This window comes from Triturus cristatus, chromosome 12 (genome assembly GCF_964204655.1).
Source record: "Triturus cristatus chromosome 12, aTriCri1.1, whole genome shotgun sequence".
NCBI lineage: Eukaryota > Metazoa > Chordata > Amphibia > Caudata > Salamandridae > Triturus > Triturus cristatus.
In genome coordinates this window covers 779298630-779321752 of record NC_140595.1, presented here as the reverse complement: position 1 = coordinate 779321752, position 23123 = coordinate 779298630, and the positions used below count along the sequence as shown (strand labels likewise).

At 49.0% G+C, this 23123-nt stretch overlaps 1 protein-coding gene across 1 annotated transcript in view; it reads left to right on the top strand.

The window, feature by feature from the left end:
* LOC146782812 (uncharacterized) overlaps nt 1-23123 on the top strand; it is a 109629-nt gene that overhangs the window by 82089 nt on the left and 4417 nt on the right. The window contains exons 15-21 of the mRNA XM_085638043.1: nt 8550-8719; nt 15724-15821; nt 17378-17460; nt 18643-18711; nt 19574-19757; nt 21334-21451; nt 22265-22358. Coding sequence (XP_085494169.1) covers nt 8550-8719; nt 15724-15821; nt 17378-17460; nt 18643-18711; nt 19574-19757; nt 21334-21451; nt 22265-22358 — 816 coding nt within the window. The remainder of the gene's footprint in view (nt 1-8549; nt 8720-15723; nt 15822-17377; nt 17461-18642; nt 18712-19573; nt 19758-21333; nt 21452-22264; nt 22359-23123) is intronic.

Genomic DNA, 23123 nt, shown 5'->3' with positions numbered 1-23123 from the left:
AGAATATTGTATCGTTATGTATAAACCAGAAGTGGATGCAGATAAGAATGAATGAGGGGCGATTGTGTATCTAATAGGGCGGATCTAGCGATAGTCTGTAAGGCTAAACGGAGGGGGTTCCAGAACAGTAGATGATGCAATCTCCCTCCATACTTTCACCCCAGACCATGCTTTGGAATGTCCTATTACTTACCGGTAATCTTCATTACTCCGGGTCCCATAGTCCGCGACACCATCATGGACAAGTGAGATGTAACTATCTCACTGACAGAAAAAGAACGAAGGAATGCTGGACCTACCCTTCCCCCTCCCACTGGGAGTACTTAAGGAGTACCGTCCCAGCATTCCTCCTGAAATACCAAGCCCCTATGAAGGCCGGCAGACAGGGAGGGAAGTCATGACGGTGTCGAGGACTACGGGACCCGGAGTAATGAAGATTACCGGTAAGTAATAGGACATTACCCCCAGGTCCCTCCGTCCTCGACACCGTCATGGACAAGTGAGAAATACCAAAGCAAACCCCGGCATTCATACCAGAAAACACAACAAACCACCAGGATAGCAAACAAACCCAGAGATTTATTGGAAATAATGTAGAAAAAAACATTCAGGAGCGAACAGAGCTCAACACCCCTAATGCAAAACCCCCATCATCCCCCAACAGATTGAGGAGGCGATAATGCCTGATGAAAGTATTGGAAGAGGCCCACGTGGCAGCCCTACAAATCTCAGAGAGGGACACCCTGAACCCCCGCCCAAGAAGCAGCCACCCCTCTCGTAGAACGACCCTGAACCCCCAAAGGAGGAGGAGAACCAGACCGAGTAGGCCAAGGAAATGACTTGCTTCAGCCAACGGCCGATGGACACAGAAGCCTTACTCCCAAGCGAAGCCGCACCAAAGGAGACAAAAAGGGAGTCCGACTTGCGAAAAACCGCCGTACGGTCCAGATAAATGCGCAAAGCCCTGCACACATCCAACAAAGACCACTGGGGACCCCCAGGAGAATCCAAAACAGAGCCCAGGGCAGGTAAAACCAACTCCTGACACCTGTGAAATTGCGAAGAAACCTTCGGCACAAAAGAAGAATCCAGTCGGAGCACCACACCCCCCTCCGTGAAGGAAAGAAAAGGAGGCCGCGCCATCAAGGCTCCCAACTCCCCAAGACGACGAGCAGAGGTGACAGCCACCAGGAAAACCACCTTGAGAGTGAGAAATTTTAAATCCACCACATCCAAAGGCTCAAAAGGAGGACCGATCAAAACCCGAAGGACCAAAGGCAAATCCCACAGGGGAAAAGGACGAGGAACAGGCCGAGAAACAGTAAAACTGCGGAGAAGACGAGAAACCAAGTCCTCAATATCCGAAAGATTCCCCCACGGGGAACGAAAAGCCCGAACAGCGGCCCACTGGGCCCGCAGAGTAGACACAGCCAAACCCTTCTCGAAACCTTCCCACAAAAATTGAAGGACAACCTGCAAGGAACAGAACAAAGGGGAGACCCCCAACGCCGAACACCAACGATCAAAATTACCCCAATGCCTATCCTAAGCCTTAAGGGTAGAAGGCCGCCGGGAACGTTGAAGAGCCACCGCTAAATGTTCCGGGAAACCGCGCCGTCTCCAACCCTTCTTTCAACTTCCACACCGACAACCGCAACCGGAGAAGCGACAGGCACGGGGAAGATCGAAGCGGAGACTGAGACAGGGGAAGAAACCAGGGACCCTGCACCGCCAAAAGACGCACCGTCGGAAACCAAGACCTCCGAGGCCAAAACGGCAGGACCGCCACCAACTCCCGATCCTCCGGACACAAACGGGCCAGAAACCTGGGAACCAGAGCCGGAGGGGGGGGGGGAAAGGCAGAGGAGACGCGACGGCCACGGGAGAGACGGAGCGTCCACCCCCCAGCAACCCTCCTGCAGAAACCGGGAGCAGAACCGAGGGAGCTGAGCATTGTGCCGGGAGGCAAAGAGGTCCAGAAAGGGACGCCCAAACCTCCCGCACACAAGCCGAAACGCAACCGGGGTGAGTGACCACTCCAGAGAATCCGGAAAGCACCGACTCAGGGCATCCGCCACAAAGTTGTCCACTCCCCGAAGATGAACCGCTGTCAGACAGCAGATGGCCCTCCGCCCAACAAAACAGGGGCACCACTACCGCATTCAAGGAAGCCGAACGAATCCCCCCTTGATGATTCAGATAAGCCACCGTCACCATATTGTCGGACCGCACCAACATGTTCCGACCGAGCAACAGATCCCGAAAACCCATCACAGCTCGGGACACCGCCGCGAGCTCTCTCCAGTTGGATGACCGGCGGCTCTCCAGGAGGGACCAACGACCCTGAAGGGAACGAGACCCCAAGGTCGCCCCCCAACCCAAGGCGCTGGCATCCGACGTCCAGACCAGAGAAGGAGCAGACTGCAGGGGCAGACCCGAAGACAGATGATCCCTCACAGACCACCAAAGAAGAACCGGGAGGACCACCGGAGACACAGGAATAAGAACATCCAAGTCGCGGGACTGGGGATCCCAGAGACAGGAGGTACACCCAAAGGGGGCGCAGATAAACGCGCCCAGGCCACCGTAAAAACTGTCGCCGCCATCAGACCCATAAGACGCAACCAAAGGCGTACCGGAAAAGCACCCCCCACCCGGAAACGACGAGCAAGGGACACCAACGTCACAACCCGAGGCTCGGGGAGGAACACACGGTTCAGATCCGAACGGAAGCGGGCCCCAATGAAAACCATGTCCTGTGACGGCGTCAGCTGACATTTGGGCAAGTTGATCAGAAACCCATGGGCCCGCAACGCCGAGCACACCACCTCCCTGGCCTCCAGTAACAGGACCCGAGATGGAGCATGGATCAACCAGTCTAAATAGGGGTATACCATCACCCCTTGGAGATGAAGCCACGCGACCAAAGGCGCCACCACCTTCGTAAACACCCTTGGCGCTGACCGGAGACCGAAGGGCAACACCATGAACTGGTAATGACGCCCCTGAACACAAAACCGCAGAAACCTGCGGGACCGAGGATGGACCGAGACATGATAATACGCATCCTGAAGATCGAGGGTACACATGAAGTGACCTGGCAGCACCAACGGAATCACCCTCTGCAAGGTCTCCATGCGGAAAGGAATCTTGGCCACCCATTTCTTCATCACCTGCAGATCCAAAATCAAGCGGAAACCCCCCCGTGTTCTTTGGAACCAGAAAGACCAGGGAATAGAAACCCAACCCCGTCTCCAACGGAGGAACCTCCTGAATGGCACCTTTCCGAAGAAGGTCCAGAATCCCGAGAGAAAGATGAGACCTCTTCACACGACTCGAAGGCCAAGGAGTTGGTCGAACACCCGAGTCTGAAGGAGTAGCCGTAAATTCCAGAACATAACCCTGGCTAATTACGTCCAACACCCAGACGTCGGAACAAGACTGAACCCAGGCATCCAGGAAGAAGCGCAGCCACCCTCCAACCAACAACCCGGGAACCACCGCCAAAGAGTCAGGAACGTGGCTTGGCAGGAGGAGGGGACTTAGCCTTACGGTCCCGACCACGGCCAGAAGCAAACCTACCCTGGCCTCTCACAAACTGCCTACGAGAAGTAGGGCGAAAAAGATTTGGGTTTAGAAGTGACAGGAGCAGTAGTGGAGACTTTAAAAGAAGAAGAATGCTTCTTCTCAAACAATTTGTGCAATTTCGCCTCCAACTCTCCCCCAAACAACATTGTACCCTGAAAGGGCAACCGCAAAGCGCATGCTTTCTGCGCAGAGTCCGTCTTCCAGTCCTTAAGGACAAGACTGCGACTGGCAGCCACACAAGCCCCCCCGGACAGAGCAGAAGCACGCACAACGTCAAAGGAGACATCAGACAGCAGCTCCACCTGACGCTCAATCTGCTCAAGCAAACCAGAACAGTCCGTGGCATTATCCATAGACTGATGGAGAGACTTCAGGTCAGACAACAGGGACTGCGACACATGTCCCGTAGATGCCCGCCCTCAGGGCCAGGTGGGAACCAGAATACACCTTACGGAGGGCCACATCCGCCTTCTTGTCAACCGGATCCTTCAGCACAGCATCTTCAGCAAGGGAAGTACGCCCCACCACTAGCCACAAAGGATTCGATAGGAATAGTTTCAGGCAGTTCAGTAGCCATATCCTGCAGAGGATAGTTTAGCCATGAATCGTGGAATCCGGATGCGATCAGGATCAGCCCACTCGCGCTTCAAAACATCCTTGATGAAGGGATGGACAGGTACATCGACAGTGGCAGCACTCTGAAATTGTCGCAACAAAGGGCCCCTAGAGGTACTAGGCGCGTCCTCGTCAGGGAACCCCATGTTCTCTTTAACATGCTGCACAATAATGGTCATAGCATCCTTGTCCACATATTTGCCCTTCAACTCCTCATCCCCCAAACCAGCAGACTCATCGCCACTAGAGGCCAAAGAAACAGGAGCAGGACACCTGCGACGGGATCCAACATCACCCATCTCAGTCAAGGTTTCCCTGATTAAGCGCTTAATATGCGCATCAGCACCAGCATCACGGCGCCTGGACCTGGCAGGTGAGGGAGACCTGGAAGCACTAGAAGAAGAGGAAGACCTCTCCCGGTGATGTCTTTTCCTTGAATGCTTTCCCATCGTAAAGAACATACCAACAGCAAAATCGCCAGAGATAACAACCGCTATGCGGTACTCACCCCAAACGCTCGTTTTAACGAGTTCCCCAAAGCCGGCAACCTCGAGGCGCCTGACTTCCGTCCACACGAACAAAAACCGGAAGTCAGGCATGACGACTTCCGGCCGGGGAAGGAGCTCCAACCAATCCAGAGGAGCAGCTCGGCCACGCCCCCCAGCAAGCCCGGCAGGCCAGGGGAGGCGGCCATCGGGCCAAGAAGAAACCAACGCAGTATTACACCGCCGCAAGGTTCACGAAAATGGAGAGGCCCGCGCCACTCCCCCCAAGCCCAGCAGGGAGGGAGAGGCCAACAACGAAGGGCCGCCGGCACCAGGTAAGAACCAGCAGCCACAACGAGAAATCCAGAAAGAAGGCAGGAGCGCCCCCGCTCCTGCCGCGTCCTTACACCGTCAGGAAGACAGAAAAAGAACAGGAGGAATGCTGGGACGGTACTCCTTAAGTACTCCCAGTGGGAGGGGGAAGGGTAGGTCCAGCATTCCTTCGTTCTTTTTCTGTCAGTGAGATAGTTACATCTCACTTGTCCATGACGGTGTCGAGGACGGAGGGACCTGGGGGTAATGGATACGTTTTCTTTGTTCCATCCCTAGTGAGAATGCGCAAGAGACGGGGGCATATTTCCAGTGAAGCAAGATTTCCTGCAGTACAACATACATGGCAAGAAGTATTTAATCAAGCCACAAACTGCCAAAAAGAGCAATAAATTTGTCATGCGTTCTCAGACTTTGTTGAAATTGAAAAGGTGCACGTTACTTATTTTAGCAAAGCTCAGAAGGGAACAGTCTTACCTGCTTCTGGGCCGGGGTCCCATGCTCTTCAAACGAACAGCCGCGACGTCACTGCCAACCACTCTACTGATGCTGCTCCAGCAGCGCCAGGATTGGCTGAGGGCAGGGATACTCCCTGCCCATTAGGAGACCAGGAGCTGTGACATAAGGCAACCCTCAGTCTGTCAAGGGGAAGGCTAGTGCACATGTTCAGGCTGATCGTAGAAATTACAAGCCCAAAAATGAACATGCGCACTATTACTGTGACCGTTGTCTAGTGCGCTGCTGTCACTCAACTCCCTGAGTGCTGTCGCAGCCCTGCTCCGCCTCCCACCCCCTTCAGCGTCCTTTCTTCTACTTCTCCGACGCTAATTCGAATCGGGAGTCCTGATTGGAATCAATAGCGTTGGAGAAGTAGAACAAAGAATTTGAATGGGCCGTGGCAATGGTGTGGCAACGCCCCAGCGCCCCAATGGAGGCACCGCCACTGCTGGACGTGCCAGGAAATAAGATTGTCCCCCAAATCCCATGTACAGAGTTGTAAAATCAAACTTGTATCGTGGTTTTCGTCAGGTGTCGTTATCGCAGCTCAAACATTCAAAAGTGGCTTCTGTTTAGATTTGCTGTTGTATGTACAGATAAAGGCTAAAAATTAACCCTGGGTGGAAAACTACGCTACGCTCGCAGAGTGTGCGTAGTGAGCGCAACTACGCGCTACGCAAATTGCACGTAGCACAGTGCAAAAACGCGTAGCATAGCGGGCATTTTTTTGCTCGCTCGCGGTCCTCAACATCAAGTTAGCGACCGCAAGTGAGCAAAATCAACATCCCGGTGAGACTTTTTCCTCGTTCGCGATCGGCAACATCAAGTTGCCGATCGCGAGCGTGGATAATAAACCTCCCGGCGATATGCTCAATGCGGGGATGTCAGGTTTCTCATTGCCAGTGGTCCCGTATGCCCTCGACTGCTCGCGATGAGAAACTACCAGTCCGCATCGAGGGCTGCTGCTTGAGTACAAATCTACTCAAGCGGCACAAAACGTCCACTTGCACTGTGCATGATGCCGTTCGCAATGATTGCACAGTGCGGACACTTTGCAATCCTTGCGAACAGCATTTCCCTACCGCACTACGCAGTTCGCGTAGTGCAAAGTGCACTTCACTTAGCGTGACTACGTGACCTATGCCCAGGGTTACTAAAAATACCGGCTTTAGGTAATTTTGCTGTTTTACCAGCCGGTACCTCAAACAGCAAACTATTTTCGTTCCGGCTGGTACAAAAAAATCGCCTAAACCCAGTATTTTTAGCGTTTGTACATGCTTCAAACCGCAAATATAAAAGTTTGCGGTATGTACACATCAAGGCGCAATGCCAGCTTTAGGTGAATTTTTTGCGGATGTGTACGGCTGGGACATCAAAATACCAGTTGTGCTAGGAGAGAAACGGGCAGGTGGCCCCCTTAATTCGGGTCCCTTTGACTTGCACTCTCTGTATAGAGCTTTATTGAAGAGTCCCTGGTCACATAAAGGGGTGGCGTCGGATTGGTAACGCAGACACTCGGGCAATGCCCGAGGGGCCGGTATCCAAATACCAGCTGTGGGCTACTTTTTTGAGCAGCCTGGGGGACCAATTTGGTGGGCGTTTCTGCATTGTTCGATGCCGCCAGCGGCCCAGTGGGTGCTTGAGTGGCCTTTCTGGTGACAGATTGCCCTTTGATAAAAGGGAGGCAATGGAGGCCCAAGGTGTCACTCCCTTTCTCTCGCTGAGGCCGGTCCATTAACATATGCATATTGAGTGGGGGCAGGGGGCCGGAGCAAAAGTGGCCTCACTTGTATTCTGGTAATCCGTGCATGTTTTTTACCCCCTCCCCCTTTTTTTTTTCTTCAAATAAAACTTCACCGCAGCAGTGTTTTGCAAAGGCAATCTGCAAATGTGGGCCACTTTTTTGTCTTCGCGTACCCCAATCCAACCCTGGGTGGAGTCCTTCAGAGTGAGTTCGTTGTAATGGCAAAGCCTGATCCTGTGGGGACCCCTTATCCACAAGCCTTCCGGGGACCCTCTCTCGACCAGCGAGCAAATGTGCGGCTTGTCTCCAATGCTTACTAATTTGAACTGGGCGGCTCAAAATCCCCCCCCACCCCCCTTCTCCATCTCCGACATTCACTTCAGCCACTGTTCACCCCCCCCCCCCCCCCGTCCCCCATCTTTGTAATTTAGGTGCGTTTTCTGGATGGTTTTCTTTCTGGCCTTGTTAGTAAAATCCATATGAAGGGCAATCCTGGTGTTTAATACCAGTTGGCCTCCAGTGGGCCACAGGCATTTCTGACTTTTCCCAGCTGATTTGTCTCCGATTCGTTGTGGCCATCTCTGGACTTTATTTCCTGCACTTGTTCTGATTTTTGTGCACTCTAACACTTTCTGGCTTGAAACTAGTCTTGATGTTTCCCAACTACTGATCCAATACTGCACGCAAGTTCTTTAAATTAACCCAATGGCCCATTTTATTAACTTTACTCATTGGCTTTATTGTATGCAGTGTAAGTAGGGCTTAAAGTCCAGCCCCTCAGCAACACATTGTGCCAGCGGGGACGTTACTTGAACCACAACTATTGAAGTCTTGCCCTGGGCAGTGGTGCATGGCTGCGAAGGAGAGGGGGGGGGGGAACACCTACAAATCGGTACAGCTGATTTAGGGACGCACTAGGTCTCACTAACAGTCAATTTCAAAGTTTCCTGGTTATTGCCCTTAAACAGGCCCTGTACCCCTGCCAGCACCTTTGCTTGGTGGTCCCAGAGAAGCAATGTGTAGCCCTCCCTGCCGTGGAAGACCCTTCTGATGTACTTGGGTGATGGGCAGGTCTTAAGAGCAGGTCATGAGTTCTAGACACGAGCTGCATAGCTGGGGGGGGGTCGTTTGCAATTCTTACTGCCCCTTGTAGAGGATATGGAGTGAACTGTGGCAGTTACTTCTGTTTGTTTGCACTAGAGTGACCATGCAAACACCATTGTTCCATGCTAGGGGCTTGAATTATCACCTTGTTGATCATACGTCTTCTTGTTGCGTTCCTTGTTTAGCGTGCTTGCCCAATGGCACCATGATCGCCACTGCCCTGAGTGCAGATGTGCTACCTGAAATGGATGCTCGCAGAACACACCTCCGGGATCCAAGTTGTCTTCCAGCGGAAGCAAACTCCTCCATGGCCCTGTTCCACATTTCCTCCAATACCTGTGGGACTACCAGGATGGTAAGTGTGCTTTTTGGGGGCAGAGAAAACCTACATGCAAAAGTGCGCTGGGTCCGATCTGATGTACAGGCTTCCTTGGGTAGATGGAGGCCGTGGAGTGATGTTGGGTCCAGGATCAGGGACTGACTTGATTGACCTGCACTGCTGCTCCTATGGGCGTGACTTCTTCGCTCAGCAAAGGTCCCCCAAGGCCCTCCTCTCCAAGACGAGGGCTAGCGTCACTGATTGCCTTGCACCTGGGCGCTTCAGCTAAGTCCTAAGGCACCCATAGTGGAGTCTTAATCAGTAACACTTCATCGTGGTGTGGGGTCAGCAGTCTCACTGACCCCTCTCTCTGGCGTTGGGACTGCTGCATTCCCTCATGGGCTGACCTCTGGTCAGCCAAAAAGGGGAAGTAAGCAGGCCCAAGCCTCCTGGCACCTCGGAGGCAGAGCTGCAGGTAAGTGTTTAAAAAAAAAAAGTGTGTTCCGTCCGCCCCTCCCTCCTAAACTTACCAGCCACCACTGTTGAAGAGGTGAGGGAAGACTTTCAAACTGGTGCCACACAGCAAAACATACTCCCCATACCACTGATGGTGCCCTGCACAGTCACAAAAGTCCACATAACCTATTAAAAAATAAAAAAAACACACACAAAAACTGAAGGGTCAGAGGTCGGACCTGTCGCAAACACTTGACCGACCCACTCTGTCCCACTCATTGTGCCATTACAAAAAATTGGGTTTTCCCAAGAAAATCAGGGACCTGGGAATCGAATTAATACAACAAACAATGGTCCTGACTCAATACTTAGCGAATCAGCAGTATGTCATCCAGTTAGTTCTTTGTTAAATTTAGAGCTAAATAACATTTCGCACAAGCTCAAAAAACTCAATTTTGACACTTCACCATGAAGCGATACAACATCCACTGTTTGATTAAGCGATATTTATTCATTTACATCAATTTTTTGATTATATAAAGTTCGGCGCATGGTTGCTCCAGAGGGAACGTGCATAAGATAAGGGTGCTGAGAAGTGAATGTGTAGGGAGAGAAATTTCAGAAAGCAATAAAGAATTAGGATAAGTAACAAAATACACGGTTTACAATTCACCGTACAAAGTGTCCTGGTCACGTGTCAACGAATACAGTCACAATTTTATGTACAGAATCCAATTCATATTTTGGCACGTTGGGTGAGGGACGTGTACCAGGCTCATTTATGAGGGGGTGTCGACGTTTCGACCCGTCTTAGGGTACAAAGGTAATTTGATGCCTTGACCATGCGGGTCTTCAGGACAACAAAGGAGGGGGGCAACCTGACGAGTTCCTCAGCTTGGCTTAAGGATCTAGAAAAGGGGGCAAAACAGATGATCAGGATGTTGGATCGCTGATGCGATTAACACCTGCCAAGGCGGGTGTATGCTTACCTAGCGTGAATCCAGGGGTGGTTCAAACATGGATCGCTAGTGGCAATAATTCAATAACCATACGTGTGGTCTGGTCGGATTATATTTCACAGACACTGGAACTGAAATTAGACAAAATGAACAGTGTGAGGGCCAAGCGGCAACCTGCTCGCTCTGATGCGAAGATGGGGACTTAAAAAAGGGGTTTAAAAACACAGTACCTGCGATGCGGACTCAATCCGTTCTGCAGTGTTATCACAGGGAAAAGGACTTCAACTTGAGCTTCTCATTTCCAGGGCACTGGCCATTCTAGGGGACAAGGTGAGTGATATAAGTGCCAATTGGCCAGCGTTGTGAGCTAAAACACCAAAAAGGCCTGCCAGCGTTCTTACCTGCCTCTAGTACAGAGCGTGCTTCTCGTGGCGTCTCAACCGGAGGGAATGCGGGCGCATGCGCTCTGGATAAAAAGCACCGGGTAACCGTACACGTAGTGACGGTGCGTCGGTAAGAGTCAGAGTGGAAAGACTCACCGAAGCGTTATGCCTGTAGTTCCAACGGGGCCTGTGATGTCTATCTGAGGTCCAGATAGCGCCGTGTGCTTGGACCATAGTCTACAGTACCAGGAGTGAATAGTGACTTAAAATTAAGGGCAGAACTTGTGGTTCGATAAAATCAATAGGCACACAGCAATTCTTAATTCTGTCATGCAATGACAATCATGATGAATTATGACAATCAAGGATCCATTATAATGAATATACAGTTCATGAGGGAACATCATTTCTTAAAATACAATGAATGATTACCACCAAGGACTAAAGACGACAGACAATAGAACAGTTCCAACGTGTATACAATTCAAACATACATACAATTACATACAATTGAACATCCATAGGCTGTCAATGTAAAGGCCAAAATTATACAGTGTTGACCAGTTGTAATCCGGGGCAATCTACCTCAACCGAGAGATTGACAGAACGGGCCACATTTCACAGTATTACTCCTAAAGAACAAGAAATTCTCTCTAAAGGTCTCTCCTTTGTCCCCACATGTATGCCCAATGATTTCAACTTAAAACTAGAACTACATCATTTCTTCAGGAAAGTCCGTCTTAAACAGTTCTTCCTCAAGACTCCATATAAACCTGTCTTCTCAGGCAGTGGCCTCCGACCACCATCCAGGTTTAATCCCCCAACACACACTGTACCACATAAAATATTGACTTATGAGCAAGTGGTGATGAGGGATGTGATGACTGCCCTTTCTAAAAGACTACATGGTAGGTATAACCTAACCAAAGAGGAACGTGATGCCCTAGAATCTTTGAGGACAAATGGCAACATTGTAATCAAACCCGCTGATAAGGGGGGTGCCATTGTCCTGCAGAACACAGAGGACTATAAGAGGGAGATCCAGTCGCAATTAATTGTGGAAGGCAACTACTCTAGACTTAAAAAAGACCCTACGCAAGACATAGGTAAATTGATAAGTAAAGTTACAAAAGATGCATTGGATGGGGGTTTTTTGAGTAAACTGGAGTATGAATATTTAAAAAATAAACATCCCAGAATACCCACCATCTACACCCTCCCCAAAATACATAAGCGCATGAAAGACCCTCCGGGTAGACCAATCGTCTCCGGTTGTGGTTCTATTCTGGAGCCTCTATGTAAATATATCGATGTTTTCTTGAAACCCTTAGCTGAGGACACTGCCACTTATCTAAGGGATTCGATGCAAACTATTCAATTAGTGGATGATTACACTTTTGACTCCAATGCCCAAATACTTGCAACCATGGACATATCTGCCCTATACACCAACATTCCCCAACTCCAGGCATTGAATTGTATGGAACAGGCCCTTGACACGAGACCGGCACCACACCTAGTTCCCACAGAATTCATTATCAAACTCCTTGAGATTGCAATGACCAGGAACTATTTTAGTTTTCAGGGACAGTTCTTCAATCAAACGGCGTAGCAATGGGGGCAAGCTTTGCACCGAATCTGGCCATCTACATGAGTTTTTATGAACAGCTATATGTCCTTAGCGATCTTAACCCATATAGGGCGAAGATAGAACTCTGGCGACGTTATATTGATGACGTGCTCATCATTTGGCGTGGTGATGTGGAAGACCTTCAAAGATTCCATCATTGGCTCAATACTTGTTCGACCGATCTACAATTCACCATGGAATATAGTAGAGAAAAGATCAATTTCCTTGACATCCTTATAATATCTGAGCAGGGCAAACTCTACACGAATCTTTACAGGAAAAGCAGTGAAAGGAACACTCTACTTCGCTATTCGAGCCACCATCCTCGTAACCTCAGAGACAACTTACCCTTTGGGCAGTTCCTGAGGCTACGTAGGAATTGCTCAAAAAAGGAAGACTATTTCGATGAGTCTGCCGGACTTCTAGCACGTCTGGTGGAGCGCGGCTACCCTATCAGGCTCCTTAAAAAAGCCCGCAAAAGGGCATGGCATAACCATAGGGAATTTTTGTTGACCCCTAAGTCTAAGGAGACCCCCAAGGAAGATCGCTTAGTGTGTGTCACAACATTCTGCACAAAGAGCAATGAGATCAAAAAGATAGTTAATAAACACTGGCACCTAGTGTCTGACGAATTGGGTAACATACCTATCCCCTTACATGCATTCAAGAAAGGGAAAAACATACGAGATCACTTGGTTAAATCTCTACTACCTATGCCACCCAATATCGGTCAGACCACTTTATGGGGTGTTCCGTCCGTTACGGGACACCATAAATGTGGATCTTGCAAAGCCTGCCCTTTGACCAAAGAAATCAATACATTTACACACCACGAAAAGGTACACACGCTGAAGGGCTTCAGTAATTGCAACTCGTCAGTTGTCATATACGCAATTGTTTGCCCATGTGACTTTATGTATGTGGGTCAGACGACTCAAAATTAAGTGTCGCATCCTCCAGCACTGCAGCCGTATACGCTGCAAAACAGTGGGAGCCCCCTTGGTTGACCATTTTACGAAGTTTGATCATGCGGCTGACAGTTTAAAATGGTGGGTTCTTGAAAAGATCAAGCCAAACCCCAGGGGAGGTGACCTCAGTATTACACTTAACAGAAGGGAATGCAGATGGATAGATTCCTTGGACACTATCCATAGAGGATTGAACGAGTTGGAGGAGATTAATAGACAGATTTCCACCATGAGTACTGGTTAGTATGTTGGTGGTAACCATCTCCCGCCATTGGCATACTGCTCATGGTTACAACTGATTAATACTGTGAAATGTGGCCCGTTCTGTCAATCTCTCGGTTGAGGTAGATTGCCCCGGATTACAACTGGTCAACACTGTATAATTTTGGCCTTTACATTGACAGCCTATGGATGTTCAATTGTATGTCAGCCTATGGATGTTCAATTGTATGTAATTGTATGTATGTTTGAATTGTATACACGTTGGAACTGTTGTTCTATTGTCTGTCGTCTTTAGTCCTTGGTGGTAATCATTCATTGTATTTTAAGAAATGATGTTCCCTCATGAACTGTATATTCATTATAATGGATCCTTGATTGTCATAATTCATCATGATTGTCATTGCACGACAGAATTAAGAATTGCTGTGTGCCTATTGATTTTATCGAACCACAAGTTCTGCCCTTAATTTTAAGTCCCTATTCACTCCTGGTACTGTAGACTATGGTCCAAGCACACGGCGCTATCTGGACCTCAGACATCACAGGCCCCGTTGGAACTACAGGCATAACGCTTCGGTGAGTCTTTCCACTCTGACTCTTACCGACGCACCGTCACTACGTGTACGGTTACCCGGTGCATTTTATCCAGAGCGCATGCGCCCGCATTCCCTCCGGTTGAGACGCCACGAGAAGCACGCTCTGTACTAGAGGCAGGTAAGAACGCTGGCAGGCCTTTTTGGTGTTTTAGCTCACAACGCTGGCCAATTAGCACTTATATCACTCACCTTGTCCCCTAGAATGGCCAGTGCCCTGGAAATGAGAAGCTCAAGTTGAAGTCCTTTTCCCTGTGATAACACTGCAGAACGGATTGAGTCCGCGTCGCAGGTACTGTGTTTTTAAACCCCTTTTTTAAGTCCCCATCTTCGCATCAGAGCGAGCAGGTTGCCGCTTGGCCCTCACACTGTTCATTTTGTCTAATTTCAGTTCCAGTGTCTGTGAAATATAATCCGACCAGACCACACGTATGGTCATTGAATTATTGCCACTAGCGATCCATGTTTGAACCACCCCTGGATTCACGCTAGGTAAGCATACACCCGCCTTGGCAGGTGTTAATCGCATCAGCGATCCAACATCCTGATCATCTGTTTTGCCCCCTTTTCTAGATCCTTAAGCCAAGCTGAGGAACTAGTCAGGTTGCCCCCCTCCTTTGTTGTCCTGAAATAGACCTGCATGGTCAAGGCATCAAATTACCTTTGTACCCTAAGACGGGTCGAAACGTCGACACCCCCTCATAAATGAGCCTGGTACACGTCCCTCACCCAACGTGCCAAAATATGAATTGGATTCTGTACATAAAATTGTGACTGTATTCGTTGACACGTGACCAGGACACTTTGTACGGTGAATTGTAAACCGTGTATTTTGTTACTTATCCTAATTCTTTATTGCTTTCTGAAATTTCTCTCCCTACACATTTACTTCTCAGCACCCTTATCTTATGCACGTTCCCTCTGGAGCAACCATGCGCCGAACTTTATATAATCAAAAAATTGATGTAAATGAATAAATATCGCTTAATCAAACAGTGGATGTTGTATCGCTTCATGGTGAAGTGTCAAAATTGAGTTTTTTGAGCTTGTGCGAAATGTTATTTAGCTCTAAATTTAACAAAGAACTAACTGGATGACATACTGCTGATCCACTCATTGTGCAGCATCTTCTCTTGTCTGTGTTTATGGATGGGGGGGGAGGCTAGGGTGTCCATCATAGCTGGGATCCACTTGCATGTCTGAAGGCCCAGAGTGGCTAGTGCATATTGAGTTGTATCTCCAGTTATCATTCCTCCTCATTGGGTTACTCCTGTGTGATCCTAGACCATACCTGGATGGACGGCAGCTACCCCGAGGCTCGCAGGTAAGGGTGAGGCCTTGCCAGGCCGGAGCTTTGGAACACTTTCCTGGGATTCTGGGCCAGGCTGTCTGACAACAGTTTTCAACAGACAGATTTTTTGTGGTTTTTATTGAAGTACAGAATTCTTACAAAACCAGTTTGGTCTACTTTGGGGATTTCATTTTTTTGGAAAATGAACTAATCTGAAGATGCACTGGCTTTCCGAAGAAAACAGGAAATGTCCGAAGCATGGAAAATGATGTCAAGTGTTTGGATGATAGACTAACCGTGGTGTTTCATGGCTAATACTTCCTTCATCGGGATCATCTGCAGTGTAGTGGCACGGTCGACTGGGCAGTTGAATGGGTGGTGTCTGAAACCAACCTGTGGGTGCCGAGCAAAAACACTTGATGGAATGGGACCTGGAGATCTGACCTTGGATAAGACTACCTTTGCTGTGCTTTGTAAGTGTGATCACTGACTGCTTCCCAGCCTCAGTTTACCTTGCTTTGTCTTCTCCAAACCACAGTTTGATGGCATGTATTTGGTGAAGGAGAATGCAATCTTGTTCGACCGAGAGTTGATTCCTGTTGAAAAGCCAGCAATCTCCAGAGATCCAGAATACAAGTAAGTTTATGTTCTGGAGTAGACCATCTTGGAGGTTTGAGGAAACTGGAAAGAGGGGAGCTTCTTTTTGTGAATCTGTAGATTGAAGGGGGTTGTGCATAGTGGGCTCTTAGCCAGAATGCTCAGGAGGGTACTTCTTGGCTGTAGATGACACCTGAAGGAAATGTCTTTGCACTTATCAGATGCAATCTTAAGGCTCAACCACAGCTCTCCAAAGGGCTAGGTCTTTGGCCCTCTTCAGTCATTTAGATTTGTCCGCTTGCACCTTAGTGATGAGAGAGGTCAGTTTCCTTCATAGTGCAAACCCTGCCAGATGAGGCCCTGTTCAAGTGTTTAATGTAGCTATTGTAGTTGTAAATGGCATTTCTGTAGCGCTTACTACCCCAGACGAGGTGTTGAAGTGCTTTGTGGCAAGTAGTGCTCAACTCCGAATTATTCACGTCAACTCTTGGGTTTCGATCAGTGTAAACAATATAAAATAAAGAAATGTAAAAAAAAGTGTGCTAGTTTTTAGGTCTCGCCTGACCCAGCACATGCGCTGGTCTGGCGAAACTTATTGAGAGGGCTCCAAAAAGTGCTACCAGACCAGCCTAGAGCTACAGTGCATGTGCAGGGGCACGCGTGCTGCGCTTTACCGCGATTACTTTCACTTGCACGGCTGCTTTGCATAGCCAATAGGTCTCGTTTTTGGGACCTTATAAGTATATAAGCAACTGTTGCATGGCTAAACACTTATAAGGTCCCAAAGGCGAGACCTATTGGCTATGCCAATGCTTGTTAGGTTTGCACTCCTAAAAGAACCCACACGCAACCAAAATTTGAGGATAACATTTAAAACCAATCCAAATTTAAACGGGTTTTTTTTATCGACGCTAACCAAAATTGAAAAGATTCCAGAAATAATGTAGTGTAAACAAGTGTGTAATCTTGTGTGCATGTACAGAGTACCATCTACAAAATAAATCGTGGATTGTTTTTAGGTGCTATGATCCTGCAGAATGCTGGTAAACCTTCAGGTTAAGAATCTGTTATCCATCTAAACCAGTGCTATCCTGGAATACAGTACCATCCCCTGGTGTGTGTGTGTGTGTGCGCGCACAGACACCAGTGGCCCACCTGGCTTTGGTATCCCAGGGATGGGCATTAAAGGCCTCTGGCTTCAGATGCCATGGTGCCGGAGGGCATAAAATGCACCTACTCTTACCCTACTGCACATAGTGAGAGTGTGGTTCCAGCAGTGAGGACTGGGTTTTGTAGGCCCTGTGCATCACTGTTGCCACAGACACCCCTTCTCTTGCCTGAAGTGGGTCAGTTGGCGGTGGCGTTTATATACTGTTCCCATCTGTTGCCTGGTCTGAACGGACCCTCCATTGACCTTGCACAAGAGGCACCCGCTGTAGATGTGTTTGTCCTTTCTATAGACGCCCGGTCCAATGTGGGCTGAAGTCCAATGCCCCAGCATCACATCTCCCTTCATGACATCTGGGGCAGACCACCTCGCTCCTTTCTTTAGAACTTTTCAGAGTTGCTTTACTCAGCGTTGGTTTCTCTTCCAGGTTGACCATACGTTGCCGCTACCCTGTCAGCCAAACCAAGAGAGTCTATGGAAAGAGGGTGATTCTCCAGAGAGGGGCTAAAGGTAACGTCTCTTCCCTCCCAATCGCTTGGAATGCATGGGTGGACTCCAATGGTCCGTCCAGCGTAGAGTTCTTGTGCAGTCTTGCATCCAGAGGTGTCCTAGAATGTTGCTTGGTTTGAGGTATACTTGGGCTTTGAGACCTAATGTGCCGTTCATCAGAAGACCCCTTTAAATCTGTTCAGAAGTGACCGAGTTCAAGAAACACCTTCCAGCGACTCTAGATACCCATAGCTTTTCAACTGTCTCCATTTCTTGTAGAGTACAGGGAGGTGTCAATTTCTTCAAGTTGGGTTGGTTACGTTTTGCACATCTGTAGAGATGCTTGGTTACGTTTTGCACATCTGTAGAGATGCTTCAATTTATTCCTAAGTGCACGCATTTGGTTTGTGTTTTACATTGTTTCCAGACACGTTGGTGAGTTTCTTGTTGGTAGGGCCCATTTACTCCTGCGAGCGTTTGCACTTTGTTGAAGGAAATGAGATGCTGGTCGCGAGATGGAGCTGGGGTTAGAGGCGGGTGTCCTGGTAACTATAGTGTGTGAGCCCTAAAAGGCAGGCTGCCTACAGTAGAGCTCTGAAGACTCCGCGTATTGGGTCTGGTCACCAGTCCTTTCGTGTTGGTAATTTTGTTGTGCATTTACACATGCATGCAGGAAGACTGTGCCTACGGAGCCTGTGGCAAGTGGTGTCTCTAACCAGCCCCATGTCCAGGTGGGACTGAAATGGACTTTAGGTCTCGCTTGAGAGCAAAGCTGTCTGCAAGACCTATTGCTGCCATTCTTAACACTTCGTAGTGGGGAGAAATAGCGAGCAACAAACTTAAATGGAAAGTCTGGGAGCGCAATGCGAAGACTTGCAGAGAACGTGTACACGAGCCTTGGCTAAAACATTAAAACTAGTCTGTGGTGCCCAAAGGATTCCAATGCATGTATGTGATAAATGTCCTGTGAAACACTGTCATTCACCTGATGGCCCCTTTAAGGGGGCGTGGCCTGGTAGTTGGCATTCCTTTGGGCCTGGAACAGGACTGATTTGCATTCAGCTGACCTCTGATCTTGTGCTCCCTGTCAGATGTGACTGTGCAATGAAGTGATTCCTTTAGCGCGTTCCCTCCCTCACGATGAAGGGGGAAGGATCTGGGTAGGGATTCTAGCTGCTGTCTCACTTTCCATTTTCTTTTTAGTTGAAAGGAAAGCGAGCCTGAGGAAGGTGGCCCGACATGCTCTGAATCTGCAGTTGACTCTGGCCAAAGGTAAGCCGTTTAGTTGAATAATTCTCTACTGACGTAGAGAAGTTAACTTGATCGCCCTACGTGAGTTGCTGAGGCGGGAAAGGGGACCGACTGATGGAGGGTCGCTGTCCCCTGCTGAGACACCGGCCGCTCCTTTTAGACATCAACAAATGTGCCCAATCTGAGATCTGGTCTCATTGCCCTAGTTATTCTATATGTATGTGTTAGCCCAGACATTTCTTAAGTTTAACAATGTGGCCATAGTGTAGTTTGCTTAGTGGTGTTGCTAAATGGGTGAGGGGGCATATGGGGGGGGCACAGCATCTTCTGTAATAGTCACTGCTGTTCTCCTTACACCAGGGGGGCCAGGATGGACGTTCTCGCGACTACTACCCCTTCCACAGACTTTAATGTTTAATTCATAGTCTGCTTAAGGTGTTTAGATGACTGTGTAAAAATGTGCACTCATTCTTCATAATTTCCCATTGTAGATGGTGCCACCATTTGCCTGACTCTTATGTGCCCCCCTAAACTTGGGGGCTGCCACTGAGTGCTACACAGGAAAAGTTATTTTCCCCCAGATTTTTTTTTGGGGGGGGGGTACATTTTCTCTCCTGGTAAACTGTTTTAATACAGTTTTTCTACCGTTGAGGGTTTGTTGGATTTGTGTATTGTGTACCCAGATATGTTGCAGGCAGCTGAGCCCTGATGTAAATCCCAATCCGTGATGAGGCTTGCACAGTAAACTCCTTGATTGAGCAATGTTATTGATGGAGTTTTGTCCAGTGACTTTGAACAGTTGGTCTAAATGAGAGAATTGAATGGCCAGCGCAATACCCTCCGCGTGTAAAGAATCCATCTGCCTGCTTCCCTTGACCTCCAGATGGCTCTTATGACACGTTTTACTCTGCGGAAGACTTCACTCAGATCCTGGCATCGGCGACGCTGTTCTTGGAAGTAGAGCTGCTGCAGCACGGAGAGCAGCAGGCCGTGGTCCTGGAGGACTGCTGGGCGACTCCGACTGCTGATCCAGAGGAGATCCCGCGGTGGGACCTCCTATCGCACAGGCACGTATTGTGTGGATGAGTAACTCCGGCTGACGGGAGCGACTGGGTGGGGGCCTTTGTAAAGGGAAGTGTAGAGTCAAGTCTGTGATTGTGATGGCCACAGCAGACATGGGTTCTTAAGGTTGCTAGGTTTTGGCAGAAGGCGGACCTCCTCATGCGTTGTATTACTTATGGAGCGCATTGTCAGTCTGCGCTCCGGTACATCTTAATTGGGCGTGACTGGTGCAGATTGGGACTACGTACCATATTATGGATAAAAAGTGCTGTCCAGAGAATAGGCAGGAATTTCCCCATCTGTGGAAAGTGCTTCAGCGGCTGACAGACCAGCAGTGGTCCATGAACTTGAGGGGCAAGGATTCCCCCCCACAGATGGTTGCAGAGTTGAACAGTACCACCCTTCTAAGGAAGGCCCCCCTCATAAAAAGGCCCTTAAGTGTGAATGGATTGTTGCCAGTGCCACTACAAACTAGGCATGCAGTCAGTGTGCCTCCCGAGCCAGTTTGACCCCACATCGGTCTTCTAGACCATATAAGAAAAGGCGTTCCCTCATTTACATCAGGGGCACCCCCATGCTGGTGACAGCCCCCTTAGAGATTCACAGTGCAGAATGTGCACCCTCAACTTGTATGAAAGGGCAGCGCCTGGGGCCCCTTCTGTAATCCATGGACGCCAGTTGCATCCCTAGGGCACCTCCATAATGCAGCCCAGGAATGCAGATTCGGGTTTTGAGGTCCTCGCTTGAGGTGTGGTGGTTCTTGGTGGTTACATGTGTTGTATATTGATTTAGAGCTAGAGTGAAACCACTGAGGCAGGCCAGAACCGGAGAACTTGAATGGGAGTCAACTCGCAAGGGGAGTAAAGCTCCTGTTAACCGCTTACTGTGATTAATTTGCCCAATATCTACATCTTGATAGCTTTGCCCAGGATTTTGAGACTGGTAGGAGTATAAAGCCTTTGACCACAAGGTCATTAAACATAAAAATGCTGTTCGTGTGACTGTCGGTGGTAAGTTGGAGATGGTCCCTCTACACCACAGTCCTGCTCTGGATCGCAGTCCAAGTCCTCCAGGGCGCGTGCATGATTGCGGGGTTTGCCGAGGATGGTCAGTGGCTACTATGAACTAGCCAGGGGTTTATGCTGTCCTGAGCCATGCAGGGGACCTTTATCTTTCCCAAGAGTGTGCAATGCGAAATTGATGAACACTTTGGCAGCTCGTGTTGCTCTTTCTAATGACACCTTCACTTTTGGGCTTCCAGCCTAAGATGGAACATCAGGGAAGGGATCGGGAGAGGGAGGAGAGAATCCCTTTTTAAAGCTTAAGGACTCTGGCATCTGGGTTTGAGGACGAGTCCATTATAGAAGTGAAAGCTGCATCCTGGGATTCTCCGAACTTGAGGTAGGCAGGACCAGAATTTCAGCGCCTAAGACCTAGCCCAAGTCACCTGACTGGCTACTCCTACCGGACTAAGTATTTACATACCGCCTGGGAATGTGGGTACGAGTGGCTGCCCTATATCAACTGGTCTAAGGGTTTCAGTCTGTTTATGGTTAGTGACGTGTTGCTCTTTCATTACAGGTGTGCTGTTGATGGGTCTTCACACAGCACCTGGCTGAAGGACAGTCCTGTGGAAAATGTGAAGCAGTTTGTTGTCGAGGCGATACCTTCCGCAGATGTGAATGGACTTCGTGGCCCGGTAAGGGATGGAGGGTCCATGTTTGGTTTTGATGTGACCTTATGGTATCCATAGTTCTTTTGACTGATGGTGAACCGTGTAATAATGGTGCACCATGGCTGATCTCTACCCATGTTGTCCTGCCTAGATCTCGGTTTGCATCTTAAGATACGAGTTAAGTGCAGTGAGTGATTCTGAATGGAAGTGGCTTTAGTGTAGCATTAAGTGCCAGATCTGAACTTCAAATGGGAGTGAGTGCTTGTGGGGGGAGTATCTGGAGGTGCAATGGCCCGCAACTGTGCAGGAACTAAATTTGCTCTTATGGCACTGAAGGAGGGTAACCTGCATGCTAAACTGCAGGGGGTGCCCTGGAGAGGTAATCCATAACCTGCGATATTTGTCTGTAGGGCACACCTAAACAATTACTTTGTCCTCTTTCTATGAGTTAGAGGGTCCTTTTAATAATTTTTTTGATTGCGTGCCCATATTCAGCCATGAGGTACAGGGTCAAGACTGATTTGCATATAGCTTTGTCTGGGGTGGTGAAGTGAGCTGAACGATGATGGATTCAACCCAGATCTGTGACTTGGGGTGAGCGTCTGAAAAGTTTCAGCCCTCCATCCATCTCCTTGGGTTTGCAAAATTAGCCTTTAGGCGTGAATAGATGGCGGAGTGGAAGGTTAGAGCACTTCTGCAAGCCCTGAATGAGCAATTATCTGGGACTGTGGTCCGCTGATTACATTCTAGTTTACCCAGTTACATGTATTGTTGCATGTACATTGATTAAGAATCAAACTTTTCAGTTGAAATCTGTTGCATCTCCCTTTTTGACAGGTACACATTCACTGCAGCGTATCGGTCTGTGATGGAAGCCAAGCTGGCCAGGAGGCCTGTGCACAAAGCTGTGACCCCAGGGAGGGAACCACTGGTGAGGAAGGGGTTAAACTGGAGACCTGTGCACAAGTAACCGTGCTGGCTTTTGCCAATACTGTTGAACTTGTGATTTCTCACTTGCTGTCGGCAGTGGAGAAGAGCCTCCCCATTAAGTAGTAGGTAACCAGAACTGTAAGTGGGAGCAATGGGTCTGGTGCAAGTCCACCCCCCTCCCCCCCCCCCCCCCCCCCGACAACCAGGCACAACGAATGTTGAAGAGCTGTTAACAAAACTGACTATGCGATGCCTGTGGCGTCAGCCTGTATGTATGAAGTCCAGAGGCACACAGTGGCTCAGTATGGCCGACCCATCCCAGGGGCCTTCTCCACACTCGCCCCGTTTGCATGCAGGCGCCCTATTGTCAGGGATTTTGCCCACTTAGGTGCTATTTTCCAATCGATCAATATTGGCCTGTTTTTAGTTCCAGCTTACTACACTGTACATTCACTATCTGTTATGAGGCATATTGTGGATTACCAAAAACAGACTTGTAGCTCGTCCATTGCTTGGCTTTCCTTGTCACTCATGTGCCTTCTTATTCGTGTCCCTGCTTGTCAATCTGATTTGTTCCGCCTGTGAAACATCGCTTCTCCCACTGATCGCTTTTCAAGGACTGTTTTTCTTTGCGTGAAGTACTCCATTAGTTTCCTAGCCGTCTCCATAGTGTAAATCTGTCCTGCCTCTCCTTGCCCTCCCTCTCGTGCTTACCTTCCATCCCTGCTTAAATTGAGCCTGTGATTTCTGGTGCTCAGCACGGCAT